General features: G+C 42.7%; 1 protein-coding gene across 14 annotated transcripts in view; it reads right to left on the bottom strand.

The window, feature by feature from the left end:
- MYCBP2 (MYC binding protein 2) overlaps positions 1-19,163 on the bottom strand; it is a 414,953-nt gene that overhangs the window by 339,226 nt on the left and 56,564 nt on the right. For all 14 annotated transcript variants that reach the window (XM_073347199.1, XM_073347148.1, XM_073347171.1 and 11 more), the window contains exons 5-9: positions 11,025-11,221; positions 8,569-8,811; positions 8,213-8,284; positions 6,404-6,500; positions 997-1,070 (exon numbers count right to left, since the gene is read on the bottom strand). In XM_073347199.1, the coding sequence (XP_073203300.1) occupies positions 997-1,070; positions 6,404-6,500; positions 8,213-8,284; positions 8,569-8,811; positions 11,025-11,221 (683 nt within the window). The remainder of the gene's footprint in view (positions 1-996; positions 1,071-6,403; positions 6,501-8,212; positions 8,285-8,568; positions 8,812-11,024; positions 11,222-19,163) is intronic.

Here is a 19,163-nt window from a genome sequence, read left to right on the forward strand (position 1 = left end):
GTTATACCTCAACACCTCTTCAAAGAAAGGAAGTATAAGGACAGCGTTTTACAGATGGGAAACTGAAGCAAAGGTTAAATGAACTGCGACAGTTACACAGGAAATCCATGGCAGAGTCAGAAAGAACACCTAGATCACTTAACTCATTGCTTAACTCATTTTTCACAAGATAAACCCTTTCCATAAACTTGCCATATTAATAGCAATCCCTGCTGAAAGATCTCACCCAATGAATTTGTGTAGGGGGCTTTAAAAACCAAATGTTTGCTTATAGTGCTTAATTTTACTATAGGATGAGCAGCCAATCATGGTTTTGCTATTAGATCGTTTCCCCCTTCTCCTGCCAAGACAATGCTGCCTCTAATGAAATTAAAAATTATCCATCATTTATTCAACAACAGAACATGAAACCTGATACCATTCCCAAATGTCACACTAGAATTCAATCCATCACAGTAAGTGTACAATTTTTTACTACCTTATCTGAAGGAAACCTGTTTTAAAAAGAAATGCAGAAATCATCATAAAGTGAAGAAACTCCAAATGGCACAATCGTTAAAAGTATGCCCCTTTTAACCTCAGTGTTCTTTTGAAACAGAACAGGCTTTACTGAAAAGCATAACGCAAATTACCTTGAAAATATACTCATATACAGCATGACCTAATGGCAAGGAAGTCCAGCCAGCCACATTAAAATAAACAAAAAACTTTTCAGCCCACAAAATCTCATATACAGAAGCAGAGCTACCAAACTGATTGTAAAATATATGTCTGAAAAGGATATTTTGCCACAATTGAAGATGAAGTAGTATGAAATCTAAGCTCTTGACAGATGCCTAGCAATTTTTCATTTTTTCTAGCTACGCGTTTTTGCCTTTATCTACACTAGCCAAAAGGAGTCCGTCTTTTTATCTGAAAGACGACCACTTAGTGCAGTGACATCTGTGTTGGCTGAGGGAAAAAACAAAATGTCTACACTATACATTGAATACTTACATCTCTAGAAGCTGCTATCTGATTAATGTACTCTCCATCAGTGAACAGGATATTCTGCCCTTCAGTGTTGCAATCTGTGTAGGAAGGAAAAAATGAAGTATTCATCTCAATTAAAGACATTCTACTCCGTATCTTTGCCAAAGCACTATCACTGGTGTTAAAGGAGGTTGCCCAAAAAGCAACCAAATTTAAAAGTCCATTTTTGCAGAACGCAAACTAGAGTTTTCACATGTTCTTCTTTACTAGGATTTTTCTTTCCAAAAAATTTTCTTTTCATGTTTTAATAATGAATATGCACCAAAACTTCCAAAAAAAATGCAATGTTTACTATCTATCTTCTTTTATAATTATTAAAACCATACAGCATCTGGAGCAAAGGGGGTTTCCACAATACTAAATGCTTAGCATAATAGCAGTACATATGTGATGAGTAACCCAGACTACTAAGAACAAGCTTAAAATCTAACAAGATGTCTGTTAGTGATATAAACTTGCAATTTTAAGTAAAAACATTTTATTGGAGCCAGAAGCTTTAAGGAGAAGGCCACCCAATGAGCTAGGTCTTTTGTATTCAGTATTGGTAGCACAATCATTATTAAGGTTGCCTGACGCTTCCCATTGTAATACCCTGTTTTTAGTTGTTTATATCTTGGTCAGTCTTTACCCATTTGATCTGAAATTTTTTATGTCAAGTGTTTCCCTCAGGCTGTGATCGTAAAGTCACCTTGTCCTTGGAGAATTGTGTGTAAGGAGGCTCTGCCATCAGAGCCTGCAACTCACACAAACTCCTTGTGGATGTTAACACTATCAGGTATGCAGTTTTCTGACACAAAACCAGAAAGGGACAGGATTCCAGGGGATCTAACAGAGGTCCGATTAAAGCTACTAGGACCATGGTAGGGTCCCACAGAGGAACTGGCTCTCGGACAGGAGGATGGAGATGAAGAAGCCCTTTTAAGAATCTTCCTACCATGGTACTAGAGAAGACTGATCTTCCCTGAATGGGAGTAGAAACGCGTATATCACTGTGCAATCCACTGTCAGTGAGCCAAATGCCAGTCCCAACAACTAACTGCAGCAAGTACTCCAAGATGTTCTGGATAGAAACCACGTCAGCTGAACTCCAAGGGCCAATGACCACACTGAAAATTGCTTCCATTTCGCTGAATAGGCCATTTTGGTAGAGGGTTTTCTATTGTTGGGTAGGACCTGCTAAACAGCTACCAACCACTGCTCTTCCTTCTCATTTAGCCATGAAGTAGCCACGCCGTTAGTTGCAGGGAGCTGAGGATGTGATCCAATGTATGGCCATAATACTTAGTAACTAGGTCGGGATGGAGAGGAAGTGGTATGGACGGCTGAACTGATAGCGCAAGAAGGTCAGGGAACCAGCACTCCTCAGCCACAACAGGGCAGTGAGAAAAAACTTGTCTCAACCCACCTTCAGCTTGAGGATGACCTGTGGGATGATCAGGATCGGGTCAAAAGCGTAGAGGAGAGCTGACTGCCAGCTGAGATGGAAAGCATTGGACAGGGAGCCTGAACAGAGGACCCTTCAAGAGCAGAAGAGATGACATTTCCTGTTGTCCCTCATAGCAAACAGACCAATTGTTGGGATGCCCAAAGCTAAAAGATGACCCAGAGAACACTAGTCTTCAGAGACCACTTTTTGACTCAGGGAAAAATTCCTGCTGAGGTGCTCTGAGAGATGATTCTGGACCTTAGACAAATGATTGGCTAATGGACTAATGCTCTCCTCAATGCAGAACTATCACAACATGACTGCCTCTTGGCAAAGCATCTAGGAGTATGCTCCCTGTTCCTTGTTCACATACACTGCGGTGAAATTGTCGGTAAGTATGTGAACCACTGAGACCCTGATACAGTCCAGTAAAGTGTGACATGCATTGTAGATGGCCTGAAGCTCCAGCATGTTGATATGCAGAGAGGACTCTTGCTCAACCACAGACCTTGAACTTGCAGTGACCTCAGGTCCCTGACCCATCAGGGGGGCGTTGGTGACAACAGACCTGGTTGGTAAGGGCCAGACAAAGGGAACACCCTGGCAAATATTCTCTGGAAGCGTCCACCACTGCAAGGAGTGCAGGACCAGTTGAGGAAGGCAGGCCAACCCGTCCAGGGGTGAAGAGTCAGATGATAAACCATCCTGAGCCACATTTGGACGGGGTGAACACAATCTTGCAAGCTAGACCACCTGCATGCAAGCAGACATGCAACCCAGGAGCACAGCTGAACTGTATGGGAAGGCTGAGACTGCAGACTGATTCAAAGGTGATGAATCAACAGAACACGGTCAGTCGGTTGGCAGAAATGCTCTCAAACTCAGAGTCTATTCCGGCCCCAATGAACTTGATTATCTGAGTGGGAACCAAAGTTGATTTCCTGATGTTTAGGATGAGACCCAGAAGGTCGAGCAAGCACAGCATAGTGGCGACATGAGAAAGCTTCCTTTCTGGACCTACCCCACAGTAACCAATCGTACAGATATGGATTCTTTTCTTCCTAAGATATGCTGTCATGACAACCATGCATTTGGTAGAAGGGGCAGAAGATAGGCCAAATGGAAGCACCATATACTGAAAATGGAGCTCTACCACAATAAAAATCGAAGGAATTTTCTATGGCCTGAAAGAAGGCATCCCGAAAGTCCTGGACAGCAAACCAGTCATTCGGAGACAACACGGGGAGGACAGTTGATAGAATGAGTGTTCAGAATCTCAGATATGATATATTTGTTGAGGCAGCGAAGATCGAGTATGGGTCTAACCCCTCCTCCCTTGCATTTGGGAACCACAAAGTACTGGAAATAGACGCCATGACCTCAGTGTCCCAAAAGAACCTCCTCCACCGCTCTCAAAGCCAGCAGAGAGCAAACCTGCTTGACAAGCAGTATCTTGTGAGAGGGTCCATGAAAGATGGGTGGAGAGGGATGGACAGGAACTAGATGGCATAGCAGTCTGCTGGTGCTTAGGACCCTGCTGTCAGTGACGACAGAGCCCCAAGCATTGTGGAAGCACAACAGCCAACTGGAACACTTCTCTGAACCAAGCATTCAATATGGACACTTGGGAGGTGCCAGGGGAGGGTGTGTAGACTGGATGAACAACAGACCAGACTGCCTCCTCCTATGGGCATTGGTGGCCAGTAGCTGCCAGGCCCAAGGTCCCCATCCCAACCCTGAGACAAGCACTAGTCCTGGTATCCATAGTGCTCCATGAATGGCCCCCGATGTGGCTCAAGCGATGGAGAAAGAAAGGAGGAAGATCCTGACTGCGATGCCGAAGCTTCCAAGGCTTCAGAGGAATAAAAGTGGAGCCAGCCCTAACAGTGCGAACAGTCCAACTCAACCATAGCCCAGAATAAAGAGGGAGCTGGTGCTAATGGTAGAAACAGTACCAGTGGCACCAACTACATCTCCACCATTTCCGGTGCCAGAAGTGGTGTTGACAATGAAGTTGGCAGCAGTACCAAGGTAACTGACAGTGCCAAAGCGGATGGCAGTGAGTGCCACTACAGTAACATCAGCAGCACCAGTCACAGGGCTGCTGAAGACGCTCCCAATGTGAAGGAGGTCCCTTGCGCCAAGCCCAGAACCTACCCTACTTCTACTGACTGTAAAAGGGAAACATCGGGGTAAAGTGCCAACAGACCCAAAGGTTCAGCTACCCAGCCAGCTAACAGGGCTATAAAGCACACAGACCTGTCAAAGTCCTGGTTCAAGGGTGAAGTCTAGACAGATGGGCAAAAGCAAATCTCTGCCTAATACGCCACCAGCACGGAAACAGCTGGTGCCAGCATCACTCAAACGGACACCTCAGGGCTAGAACTGGAGTCAATGGCACAGAATCTCTGGCCTCCTTCTGTAGTACCAGAGCAGTTGATGGAACCTGCCTCATCCCACACACCAGCATATCCACACTTCTTCTGGCAGAGGAAGACGAGTCCCCAAGGGAATGAAATGGCCTCAGTCGGTCTTATATGACCTTTTCCTCAGCGACTAATCCACCTCGTTGGAGAGGCACCAGCTCCAGGATGCAAAGTGGCAGCACTCAGAACCGCAGGATGACAAGGGCCTCGGTGCTAATGTAGGCCTCATGGTCTGTTCGAGCAAGTGCAGCTTCAGACAAAGATCCCTCGCCACTTGAATCCATTTTGTCAACGTTTTGTAAATCAAACGCTGCTCCTCACCATGGGCTTTGCCTAGGCACAGCAAGCACCATGTGTAGCAATCGTTGTTGGGGAATCACTCCCCAACATGACAGACAATGTTTAAAACCTGGTGAGGACATCACTAGGGAAATACTTAAACTACAACTAACTAACACTAAATCTAACACTATACTAAGGGTCTGCGAAAGATTGTTGAACCATAGAATAGCGGATTTCAACCTAGGGTCCGCAGACTATACCTAAGATTTCCAAAGGGGTCCACACCTCCATTTGAAATTTTTTAGGGGTCCAGAAATTAAAAAGGTTGAAAACCACTATCCCAGATTTGCATATTCGGGAGTTTAGTGGCATTCAGTTTTCAATAGTCTCCTTTGGCTCTGGTACATATTTTCAGCTACAAGAAATACTTATGGTATAGTGAAAAAGCTTTACAGAAAGAAGCTAAAGGAGCTCAAGCTCAGAGGAGAAAATTAAAAGAAAATATAATTACAGTCTGTAAGTGTTTAGTCAGGGAAAAGATATTGGATACTAGAGGGCTTTTTAATCTAGCAGATGAAGGCATAATAAAGTCCACTTACTGAAGTTCAACCTGGAAATAAATACAAATGTTTAACAGTGAGGGTAAACAAACAATGGGAGACATTATCAAAGGATGTGTATATTCTACACCACTTGGAGTCTTTATGTCAAGACTGGATGTGTTTCTGAGGCTATGGCAATACTAAAGAGCTTACAGTGGTGCAATCGTGCTGCTGTAGTACTGCTATTGCAGACACTCTAAGCAGACAGGAGAGAGCTCTACCATCCTCTTAATTACTCCAGCCCCCACAAGTGGCAGCAACTATGTCAGCGAGAGAGCCTATCCCATGGACATTGCACTGTCCACATTGGCAGTTAGGTTGGTGTAACTTACATCATTCAGGGGAGTGGATTATTCAGACCTCTGAGCAACAATACTTATACCAACGTAAGCTGTAGTGTGTACACAGCCTTAAGAGTTATGCTCTAATTTCACCAAGCTGTGGAATAGATGTAGGAATGTCTGGGTGAAATATTGTGTCCAAAGTTATCTAGAGGTCAGACTTGGTGACAACGCTTCTTTCTGACCCTAAAATCTATGAATTACTTCTCTAGCAGAGCCCCTATCTGTTGATCTTCAGGGTATGGTGTCCCTTAAGTATTCCCACCACTCTTGGTAACGTCTAGAATTTCCTACCTGGCAAAGCAACTGTACCATCTTGTTCCAAGGTTTCAGGATTTATTCTTATGGCTGTCATACTGTGATTGTTCACATCTCTATACAACAAATAACTCTGGTAAATGAAAAAGAAAAAGACATTAGAATGAAAATATAATCTTCATAAACACTTTTAAAGGGATATTGTCAAACTGATAATCATTTACTTTTTTCCCCATTAGCTATTTGTTTTCAAAATCAGATTTTTCTCATCTTCAGGTCCACACCTTATTCTCTATGCTAATTCTAATACAAAATGAAAGTTGAACGCACTCTGGAATTCCTACTTCCTTGTGCACCAGAATGGTGACATTGTGCTTATACACTGCTCTGGAAGCCACTTGCTCCCTCTCCAGGATTCTCTTCATAGGAATAAGATGCAATTACAATAGCAACTGTTCAAATCTGTGTATTAGAGACATGAATGTAGATCAATGTATTAAAAGGTTAATGGAATTTTTGAGTGTTGTTTACTGTTATGTATTCCTATTTATACCAGTGTCACCTACTAAGTAAAAATAGCTTTACAGAAAACAAGATCCAGTGTATTTCTTTTGTCCCCAAGCACTACAGTGAAGATATCTCCAAAAGACACAGCAATTCTGATAACATCAACCCCAACACACATGGTTACACCCAATAGTTTGCTGTAACATTCCTCCTCTCCCTTCAACCTTTGCAGGCTGCATGAGGGACATGCTTCAGGACTACAGATTTCATCCTCCATGGCTTCCCCAAGAACAGCATCTCTTCACCTCCTGGAGAAGCCCTGTACATAGCAGTAACCCAAGTATAGAGTACTCCTGCGGAGTGCCCATGGACCATCCTGTAAACATATGTACTCTCCCAGACTGAATCACAAGTTTCTTCAGATGCCAATCAGGGAGGTTTGAGTAGTACAAATATCAAATATAGACAAGAGTGTCTATGAAAAAGTAATTTAGAAATAGTGAGATTGTGTTGACCACATTACTCGGCAATAGACAGAAAAATGCTACAGATGGAACACATATTCCTGCATTGATATTTTGTGTTAATACATATTTTGATAATATATTTGTTAAAATGTTAAACAAAAAATGATGTACTGTACAAATGGAACAACAAATGTAATACTATAGTATATATTTTCAAAAGAAGTATTTAATTTCAAAGATAAAAGACTGAGTAAGTCAGCAGTTTCACAGAGCGATTAAATGATGCTCAAAATGCACTGGATTATTTGAGCGCAAAATGATTTAAGATGTAATAAATCTTGCTAAGAAAATAGCTCAAAAATAAAGAAAGTAGTAAAACAGTACTGAAAGAAAACCTACTGGTAACTAAACATGCCATTCATGCTTATGTTAGAAACAGTAATTGAGCTTTCCAATACAATAGTCTAAAACAGTGTTGTACTGCTTTATAACCACAGTCATATTTTTAATACTTTTTGGCTTGATTGCCTAAAAGGGAAATACAAAATTTATTACGTCTTATTACAGAATTCAGAAACAAAATAGTGCAAGATCTTCAAATTTTAGAGATAATATTGCAATATAGTCTGGCTACAGCAGATACTGCATTATCCCTTTTTTAGTCTGCCAGCATAAAAAAAAAGAAAAACAAAAAGAGGTCCCTCCCCTATCCACAACAGAATTTTTAACTGCACTGGACTGGCTTTATTATTTTACAGCCAGATAGAAAGGAATGATGTAATACTTGTATAAAGCTGTCCTAAACTGTGCTACATTTGAATTAAATATTAAGTTAATTCTTTTATGTTTTTTGTTTTATGTATTCTCCTACCTGAGCATACCCTAACCAAGACTTTTTTTCTTTTCTGTTTTTGATGCGGGATGTAGAATTGTATATATGACCCTGTAAGGTAACAAAAAAGTTAGTTTGACAATTGTTAGAACGACAGTTTTATAGTTAATCTTTTATCATCTAGAAACATTATCTTCTACAGCAATGAGAAATGAACAAGAAATGAGAAGCTGGTGAACAAACACTACAAGAATTTTAAAATCAATATATTTAAAAAATAATTATCAGTATTACTAAGTTACAAGACAATCTAAAAGTCAAGCAAGACATCATAAAATGTCATTTAAATTAAAATTTTTACAACTGATATCATGAGTTTTCAGGAGTCACATTACCCTCACTGTCCCACTGTAGCCAGAGCCGATTTTATAAAGTCCATCTTTGCATAAAAGGTACAGGAAGAAACCATCATTCTGAAGTAGACAATGATCATCTTCATCTACAGAAATTTCTTTCAATGGCCATTTGTGCATCAGGGCTGCTTTCTTTATCCCATTACTGAACCAGTCCTGGATTTGGATTTTGCCCACCAGAACTGCCTGAACACTCCGCTGAAGAGAGTTTAAGATAGTTGGCACCTAAATGGTAAAGAAAACCCGAAGAGATGGTACAAAACATTACAACTTAAGCAACATACAGAGGTGAAAATAAAGCTTTAGTTACTAATCCCGGCTCTGAAAAAGTTAGAGACACGATGTGGGTGAGGTAATGTATTTTATTGTAACAACTTCAGTTGGTGAGAGACACAAGTTGGTCCAATAAGAGATATTACCTCACCTACCTTCCCTCCCTAATATCCTTGGACCAACACAGCTACAACTACACTGCATCTCTGAAAAAGCTGTTTTACTAAAATGTAAGCCTTAATTTATGCTTTCATTCTTACTAATGAGAAATACATGAAAAGAGGTAAGATTTACTTCCTACAAACTCCAACTGATTCATTCCATAATATGCATGGCAATCCAAAATGGATCTCCTCTTCTCTATCTCAAAACTGATTTCAAGAGTGAATGAAGCCAGTAAATTTCAAAGTATTTCTGTTGGGGCTATCAATTAATCAAAGTTAACTCATGCAATTAACTCAAAAAAATTATTTGCGATTAATAGCAGTTTTAATTGCACTGTTAAACAGAATGCCAATTGAAATTTATTAAACATTTTGGATGTTTTTCTGCATTTTCATATATATTGTAATCTGTGTTGTAATTGAAATCGAAGTGTACATTACAAATATTTTCACTGTAAAAATGATAAACAAAAGATAGTATTTCTCAATTCACCTCATACAAGTACTGTAGTGCAACCTGTCGTGAAAATGCAACTTAAAAATTGTAATTTTTTTTTGTTACATAACTTCCCTCAAAAACAAAACAATGTAAAACTTCAGAGCCTACAAGTCCACTCCCTCCTACTTCTTGTTCAGCCAATCACTAAGACAAACAACTTTGTTTACATTTATAGGAGATAAAGCTGCCCTCTCCTTATTTACAGTGTCACCAGGAAGTGAGAACAGGCATTTGCAGGGTACTTTTGTAGACAGCACTGCAAGGTATTTACATGCCAGATATGCTAAACATTCGTGTGCCCCTTCATGCTTCGGCCACCATTCCAGAGGACATGCTTCCATGCTGATGACGCTCGTTAAAAAAATAATGCGTTAATTAAATTTGAGACTGAACTCCTTGGGGGAGAATTGTATGTCCCCTGCTCTGTTTTACCCTAATTCTGCCATATATTTCATGTTATAGCAGTCTCGGATGATGCCCCAGCACATGTTGTTCATTTTAAGAACACTTTCACTGCACATTTCACAAAACAAAGAAGGTACCAATGTGACATTTCTAAAGATAGCTACAGCACTTGACATAAGGTTTAAGAACCTGAAGTGCCTTCCAAAATCTGAGAGGGACGCAGTGTGGAGCATGCTTTCAGAAGTCTTAAAAGGACAACACTCCGATGCAGAAACTACAAAACCTGAACCACCAAAAAAGAAAATCAACCTGCTGGTTGCATCTAACTCAGATAATAAAAATAAACATGTGTTGGTCTGCACTGCTTTGGATTTTCACAGAGCAGAACCCGTTGTCAGAATGGACGCATGTCCTCTAGAATGCTGGTTGAAGCATGAAGGGACATATGAATCTTCAGCACATCTGGCATGTAAATATCTTGCGATGCCAGCTACAACAGTGCTATGCAAATATCGGTTCTCACTCTCAGGTGACACTGTAAACAAGAAGCGGGCAACATTTTCTCCTGCAAATGTAAACAAACTTGTTTGTTTGAGCGATTGGCTGAACAAGAAGTAAGACTGAATGGACTTGTGGGCTCTAAAATTTTACATCGTTTTATTTTTGAATGCAGTTTTATTTTTACATAATTCTACATTTGTAAGGTAAACTTTCTGAATAAAGAGATTGCACTACAGTACTTGTATTAGGTGAACTGAAAAATACTATTTTTTTTACAGTGCAAATACTTGTAAACAAAAATAAATATAAAGTGACCACTGTACACTTTGTATTCTGTGTTGTAATTGAAATCAATATATTTGAAAACGTAGAAAACATCCAAAAATATTTATAATAAATTTTAATTGGTATTCTATTATTGTTTAACAGTGCGATTAAAACTCCACTTACCCGTGAATAATTTTTTTAATAGCACGATTAATTGCAATTAATATTTTTAATTGCTTGACAGCCCTAATTTCTGTTTTAGAATGTTTCCAGAACTCATGCATATGACCAACCAAAATTCTACATGTAGAACAGGTTTAGTACAACACCTGAATAGTCTGACAAGCATGACTGCCATTATTGGTGAGAATAGCAGAGACTGCCTGCAGTGTTCTTCCTGTTTCTCCCCAGGCAGCTACCAAACTGAACAGGCAAGCGCAGGAAAGTGCCGTCAAGGATTGTCCAGTACTATCATTCACTGCAGTGCTACGAACAGTTATTTCCAGAAGAAGCTGGAAGAGAGACTCTGTGAATAAAATATAACAATTACATAGGTATAACAAATCACCAAATCATACTAAACAGTTTTCCAATGAAGTAAAATCAGTTAACTTAAAATTTAAAAAAGATACAATATACGCATCACGCCCCTGCAAATTCTGAGTTTTTATCCTATAAAGTTATTTAACTAAAAATTGTTTGCTCATCTGCATTTCATATCAAATTAATTAAAAATTACCTGATTAAACCAACACACACACACAAGCTTCATCTCACATGCCTTGTCACCCAAATTTAATACCAAAACCTCTGTCACGTTCAAATCCTTTTCAGTTATAACATTTACACATTATGTACACATTAATTCCTCACAATGATACTTCAATGCACAGACTTAACTCTGACTTCAGGTAGCTTAATCTAATTACATACATATGTCTGGCACTAAGTAATATATAAACCTCTTTGCTATCTCTGCCTCCCACAACCCAACAAATAGTTCTCCCTTTCAGAGGACTGGAAAAAATGGTTACCTACCTTTCATAACTGTTCCTCTTAAGACATGTTGCTCATGTCCATTCCATTCTAGGTCTGTCCGCGCCCACGTGCAGAGTTAGAGATTTTTGCCTTAGCAGTACCCGTAGGGTCAGCTGTGGTGCCCTCTACAGCGTCGCGCTCATGCGGCAGTATGTCAGGCACTGCTGACCCCATGCCCCTCTCAGTTCCTTCTTGCCAGCAATTCTGACAGAGGAGTAGGAGGGCAAGTAATGGAATGGACATGAGCAACACACCTGGGAGAATTACAGTTACGAAAAAGTAAGTAAAGTTTTTTCTTCTTCAAGTGCTTGCTAACGTCGATTCCATTCTAGGTGACTCACAAGCAGTATCCTCGGAGGTGGGCTCGCAGATCAGTCTTGCAGCACGACTCTGCCAAAGGCTGTGTCATCTCGAGCTTGCTGGGTAAGTGCATAATGCGATGCAAATGTGTGGACAGATGACCAGGTAGCAGCTAGACAGATTTCTTGGTTCAGCACTTATGCCAGGAAGGTTGCTGCGCTCTAGTTGAGTGAGCCGTCACGATACTCATAATAGGCACCTTCGCCAGCTCATAACACTAGCGGATGCAGGCCGTGATCCAAGACGAGATTCTCTGGGAAGACAGTGGGCAACCCTTCATTCTGTCTGCAACAGTAACGAATAACTGCATTGACTTACGGAACAGTCTTGTTCTATCTATGTAGAAGGCCAGTGTCAGTCTGACAACCGGGATATGGAGCCTGCGTTCCTTGTCCGTGGTATAAGGCTTAGGACAGAAAACTGGTAAGTAAATGTTTTGACCAGTGTGAAACTGGGAGACGACCTTGGGCAGAAAACCCAGGTGTGGACACAACTGGACCCTGTCCTCATAAAAGTCAGTATAAGGCAGCTTTGACATGAGTGCCCCGATCTCAGACATCCTGTGGGCCGAAGTTATAGCGACCAAGAATGAAACCTTCCAAGAAAGAAGCAGGAGAGAGCAGGAAGCCACAGGTTCGACCGGGGAGGGGAGAGAGAGGGGGAGGAGAATATGAGCCTTGACAGTACCAGATTCAAGTCCCTAAAGGGAACTGGGTCTCAGTCATACAGGTAGAGTGCTCCAGACCTTTCAAGAATCACGCCATCATGGGATGGGCGAAGACCATCCTGCCTTAAAACAGAGGATAGAGTGCCACCAGGTGTACCGTGACTGAAGAAAGCAACAGGCCCTGGAGCTTAAGGTGCAGCAAATAGTCTAGGATGACCTGTAGCGGGGCCTCTTCAGCATGAATGTGTCTAGCCGACGCCCAGCACATGAACCACTTTCACTTTGCCACGTAGGTAGCCCTGGTAGACAAGTTTTCTGATGCAGTGACACCAGCTTCGGATGCAGCAAATTGCCATGGTTCTGAGATATCAGATCCAGCTGAAGAGGCAGCTGCAACAGGGCAGCTGCCAAAAGACTCAGCAGCATGCCGAACCAGTGTTGATGATGCCACACTGGGGCTATGAGGTAACAGTCGCTTTGTTTTGTTTCACCTTGAGCAAGACCCTGTGGAAATGGCACCGGCGGGAAGGCACACATCAGCACTCCTGACCACGGAATCAAGAAGGTGTCTGACAGGGAGCCTTTGCCCCTGCTCTGCAGAGAACAGAACACATGGCACTTTCTGTTCTGCCTGGACGTGAACATGTCCACCTGGGGAGTCCCCCACCTGCAGAAAATTAGGGACACCAACTCCAGGTGGAGTGACTATTCGTGGCAAGATGAGAAGATCTTGCTGAGGCGATCTACCAGGACATACTTGGTTTCAGGCAGGTGGGCAGCTACCAGATGAATGGCACGCCGCCCACAGAACTCCCAGAGGCTGAGCGCCTCCCGACAAAAGGGCCGAAGACCTGGCGCCACTCTGCCTGTTGATGTAATACGCTACGGCGGTATTGTCCGTCAGAACCTGCACCACCTTGATGCTTAGGTGGGACAAGAAAAGGTGACAGGCCAGGCGAACCGCTCTGAGCTCCTTGACGTTGATGTGAAGGGCTAGATCATTTAGTAGCCAGCAGCCCTGGGTGTTGAGCTCACCCAGGTGGGCTCCCCAGCCCAGATTTGACATGTCTGAGACCAGGGTGAGCAACGGGGATGGGGTTGCAAAGGGAACTCCTTGCAGCACCAACTTGGGATACAGCCACCAGTCCAGGGACAAGAGGATGTGGCTCAGCACCGTGACCACTTGAACCAGGGCATGCCTGTTGGGGATTTAGACCGAGGCCAGCCATACCTGCAGAGGCCTCAGATGAAGTCAGGTATGGCTGACCATGTACATGCACACAGCCATGTGGCCCATCAGTTGCAGGCACATGTGGGCCGTGGTGAGAGAATGATCTACCACGTAAAGAGCCAGGTCCAACATGGCCTGAAAACATGCTTCCAGAAGGAAATCCCTGGTCCGTGTGGAGTCAAGAACCATTCCAATGAACTCTATGCATTGGACTGGCGTTAAAGTGGACTTTTCTGTGTTTATTAACTGGTCCAGTTTGCTGCAGGTGGACCGCACCAGATCACGGTTCCTTTGCACCTGCTCCGGAGACCTGCCCTTGATGAGCTAGTCGTCAACATACAAGAAGATCTGGACCCCTCGACATTTCAGGTAAGCCGCCACCAGTGCCACGCATTTCATGAACACACTGGGAGTCAAGGACAGGCCAAAGGTTAGCGCCATGAACTGGAAGTGGCGCCCATCCACTATGAAACACAGGAAACTCCTGAGACCTGGGAATATGGAGACATGAAAATAAGAGTCCTTTAAGTTGAGAGTGGTGTACCTGTCCCCTGGATCCAGGGAAGGGATAATGGAGGCCAGGGAAATCATGCAGAACTTCAACTTCTTGAGAGCCTTGTTGAGGCCCCGCAGGTACAGGATGGGTCTGAGGCCCCCTCTGGCCTTCAGGATTAGGAAGTAGCAAGAGTAGAATCTACCATGTCCCAAGGAATGTTCTGCACAGGAGCTTCTCAACCTCCTGAACGAGGAGTTGCTCATGAGAAGGGTCCCTGAAGAGGGACAGGGAATTGGGGGGAGGGGGGAAGAAGGGGCAGCCAAAAATTGTAGGGTGTAGCCCCAAGCTACTATGTCCAGGACCCAGCGGTCCAACTTTCCCTACCGTTCGGCCTGGTCGTGGGGTGAGAGGTGATTGAGGAAAAGGAGAACAGGATCCGGTTCGCTGAGTGGGGTGCTGCTCTCGGGCATACCCTCCAAATGACCGCTTCTGTCCCCCTAGATGTTTGGCAAGCCCAGGCTGGGCGGGTGAATGGGAGGAGGAAGGGCGCCAGTGCTTAAACTGACATCCCTTCTTCTTGTAGGGCCTGACGGGGTTGCCCAGGTCTTGGCAGTCGGAAGCGCTTCCTGGCTGACTGTGGCATGTGCATGCCCAACAAGCAAAGGGTAGCTCTAGTATCCTTCAACCCATGCAGCCTGGAGTCCATTTGTTAAGTGAAAAGACCAACTCCGTCAAAGGGAAGGTCTTTAATCAAGGTCTGCCTCTCCTGGGAGAGGCCCACCATTTGCAGCTAATACCTGCGCAGCACGACCACCACTGATGTGACCTCCCTAACCAGCGAGTCCGCTGCGTCCCACTCCATCTGAGGGAGCATCTGGCCGCCACAGGACCCTCCTCTACCAGGGTGCCAAACTCCTGGGCCAGACCTTGAGGGAGGGATTCCTGGAACTTTTTGAGACCATCCCAGAGGTTAAAGTTATATTTGCCCAACAGGGCCTGATGGTTTGCCACCTGGAATTGCAGGCTGGCAGTTGAATAAATTTTTCTCCCGAATAAATCAAGCTTCATGGCTTCCTTGTTCTTGGGAGTGGAGGAAGTGGGACCTTATTTGTCCTTCTTGTTGGCCACAGACACGACCAATGAGCTGGGGGAGGGTGGGTATAAAGGTATCCTAAACTTTTGGCCAGAACAAAATGCTTTTTCTTGGCTCGTTTTGAGGTGGGAGGAATGGAGGAAGGGTCTGCCACAGGGCCTTGGGTATCTTGAGAACCACTTCATACACGGGCAGGGCAACCTGGGTGGGCGTAGAGGCCAAGAGGACATTTAAGAGGGTGTCCTCCTGCTCTTCCTGCAAGGCTGAGTATCAGAGAATAGGAATAGCTAATGAATCTTAATTCCATCAATTGGTTTTTGTTAAATTAAATGGACCAATAAGGATTAAGAACATTGTTGAGGTTCAGTATTTTAAAACTGTCAGGGATGGTCTAGATATACTTAAACCTGCCTCAACATGGGGGTGAACTAGATGACCTTTTGTGGTCCCTTCCAGTCCTCATTTCTATGATTGACCTATCTTTGAGATCTTATAACTTGTATCTGTGTGTAGCTGTGGTGAGACCTTTTAAGATACACAAGTCCAAAAAACAACTCGAGAGAAGAGATTATTAAAGAAGCTAAATTGTAATGTTTGCTGTGCCCAAGTTACAGTATCTTTGATCAAATTTTATTAATAATTCAGCTGTCCCTGAAGAGTTGAGTGTTAAGTTTAGAGACTAAATTCAAATATTAGTGAAGGATTTTACCCTATTTTAAATGTAAACTGTAGCACAGCCTTCACTATAGAGAAACAAAGGATGCCTTCATAAAATGCCATTTGGTATTCTCTTTTTGCCCAGAAATGAGTATTATCTTCTAAATAAATACTTACTAATAATAATATTCCTAATTTATTTGAAAGACTGATATGTTGAAAATGTGAAGACTCCATGTAAAACTGTAGAGATCCCATATTAGCTTTTCCATTTATTTGTTGGCTTGTTGGAAGCAGAGATACCAAAAAGAGATTAAAAAACCAAAACATATTATCCTATACATGGCATCATTCATAGCAGAGAATTCCAAAAATATTTTGGAAGCTATTGTATATACATTGTAAACATAGTAATCACAGTAATCACTTTACTCACCACTGAAATCAACCACTCTCAGGTGGAACACAGCAGAAACCTAAAAAATTTAACTTATGTTCTCTTTTAAAACTCACTGTTATGCTTCTGTAGTAACTAATTCTGAATTATATTACAGTTGTCAAGCAAAAGCCATTTTTACACTTCAAGCATCCAATCTTGGCCCATATTTAAGAAATACTTAGGTACTGATGCCAAAAACCAAGAAAATTAGTTAAAACAAAAAGTCTAATGAGTCAACTTAAACGGCGCCCACCTACATCTTAACCCTTGAAAGCACACATTCATACACTCATACATAATCTGGTATCATCTTTGACTCAACCCTCTTACCGGTTTCACATAATCAGGTCTTTTCCATATTTTGCCATTTTTTCTTAAACATCATCTCTAAAATCCAGTCATTCCTCTCTCTCCATACCGATCAAACTTTTGTCCAAGTCTTCATCATTTTATGTCTTGGCTATGGCAACCTACTTTCCTTTAAGTCTATTAAGAATAGGGCTGCTAAAATCTTCTTGGGTCATCACCCCTATCATATTAACCCCTTTTTAAAATGCCTGACCTGGCTCCACATTAAATACAAACTCACTGTCTTTACTTTTAGGACCCTTCATAACTCACCCCTATCCTACTTAACTGGTTTAGTAACTTCCCATTATACTGACTTTGGCATCTGCTCTAGCACAGAGGTGGGCAAACTACGGCCCGCGGGACCTTCCTGCCCGGCCCCTGAGCACGGGCAGTGGGGCTGCAAGTTCCTGCTGCTCTGAGCTGCATGGTGCGGGTGCAGCAGTGGAAGAGTTGGGTAGAGGGTCCCGGGGGGCAGTCAGGGGACAGGGAGCAGTTGGATGGGGTGGAGGTTCTGGGGGGGTCGGGAAAGAGGGGTGGTTGGATAGGGCGTGGGAGTCCCCGGGGGCCTGTTGCGGGGCGGGGGGGGGGGGGGAAATAGGGGCCAGAGGGCAATCAGGCGACAAGGAGCAGGGGTGGTTGGATGGGTCGGAGGTTCTGAGGGGGACAGTCAGTCAGAGGGTGGAAAGTGGGAGGGGGCGGGAGCCAGGCTATTTGGGGGGCACAGCCTTCCCTACCTGGCCCTCCAAATAGTTTCACACCCCAATGTGGCCCTTTGGCCAAAAAGTTTGCCCACCCCTGCTCTAGCAGCTCTTTCCACCCGTCAGCTTCTCTCAAACATCTTCATGCTTACTCCCATGCTGCCCCTTATGCACAGGGAGAAAACTCCATGATGGAATCTGAACAGCCACTACCTTATCCTCCTTCACACCCTCCTTAATATTCACCTCTGCCATAATACCTACTAAAAACCTAGCCTGAAGATCATGGCTAGACAGGAGGCAAGTTATAACTGTATCTCCTCTTTCCTTTTCTTCTTCCCTTCCTCCCCACCTGTAACCCCAATTTTAAAAAATTATAAAATGCATTAAAAAGCTGTGTCAATTCTTCACAATAATAATTTGCTTGTATGTTGTATCCACATCCCCTACTCTTTGTCTATGTTTTTAGATTGTAATCCCTTCAGAGCAGGAAACGTCTATTTTTGGTGTTCGTTCAGCACCTGCACAGTAGGTCCTAAGCCTTTGGCACTATAATAGAAATATTTTCTAATAATAACTTTATCTAGACTGAGTTACAGTCATGACAGTCAAAACCAATGAGATTAGAGAATCAGGGTTTGAAGTAAAGGAGCCAGAAATCAAGATCAACCTTTATTGAAGCCAAAAACATCTTGAAATTCACTGAAGGGCACTCTTCACACTTTCAAAAGAGTAAAAATATCTTGTAATCAAAAGGCACAAAAAGTTGATGAAAAACAGAATCCATCTAGACACACTGCAATTCATGCACAGGTGGATAACCACCACCTTTATCAGTCTTTTCCATACGCAGATCTGAATTCATTCAAGTTCTTATACCACGCTCTTCACCACAGTACCTGAGTGCCTTCCAAAGATGAAATAAAGAAGTGACCAATATTTACCATGTATAGCTCCCTCTCTATTCCTCTTTCCAGACTAATAACGATCAAAGTAACCTGTGGAATCCAAACGTAACTAGGTTGCCTCATCTCAATTTTCTTGACAAACATTGGGTAAAGCTGTTAATGAAGGTCTCCCAAGCAAAGATCTAACCATGGCTTAGATAAGTATGACTTATTCTTCAGTCAGTCAGTCATAGGCCCAAGGTCTCTCTACTTGCTTTAACCAAGCATGAAATATATTGGTCCATCTCACAAATGGTTTGCCACAACTATTCAAGCACATACAAATCCCTGACAAAATTAAATAAACCATCTGTATAAGCTTTGTGTTCCTCCCTTCTAACTCTGACCCTATTTCTCAAAGTAGTCATGAAAGCAGCCTAAATAAGATCAATTTTATCTGTAAAATAATTTTAGATGGCAACCTTTTGGGGGAAAAGAACATGTGATTATATGTGTTTGCACACCATATAGAACCATCAATAATGACCATT

Source organism: Lepidochelys kempii, chromosome 1, assembly GCF_965140265.1.
Source record: "Lepidochelys kempii isolate rLepKem1 chromosome 1, rLepKem1.hap2, whole genome shotgun sequence".
NCBI classification, from domain to species: Eukaryota; Metazoa; Chordata; order Testudines; family Cheloniidae; genus Lepidochelys; species Lepidochelys kempii.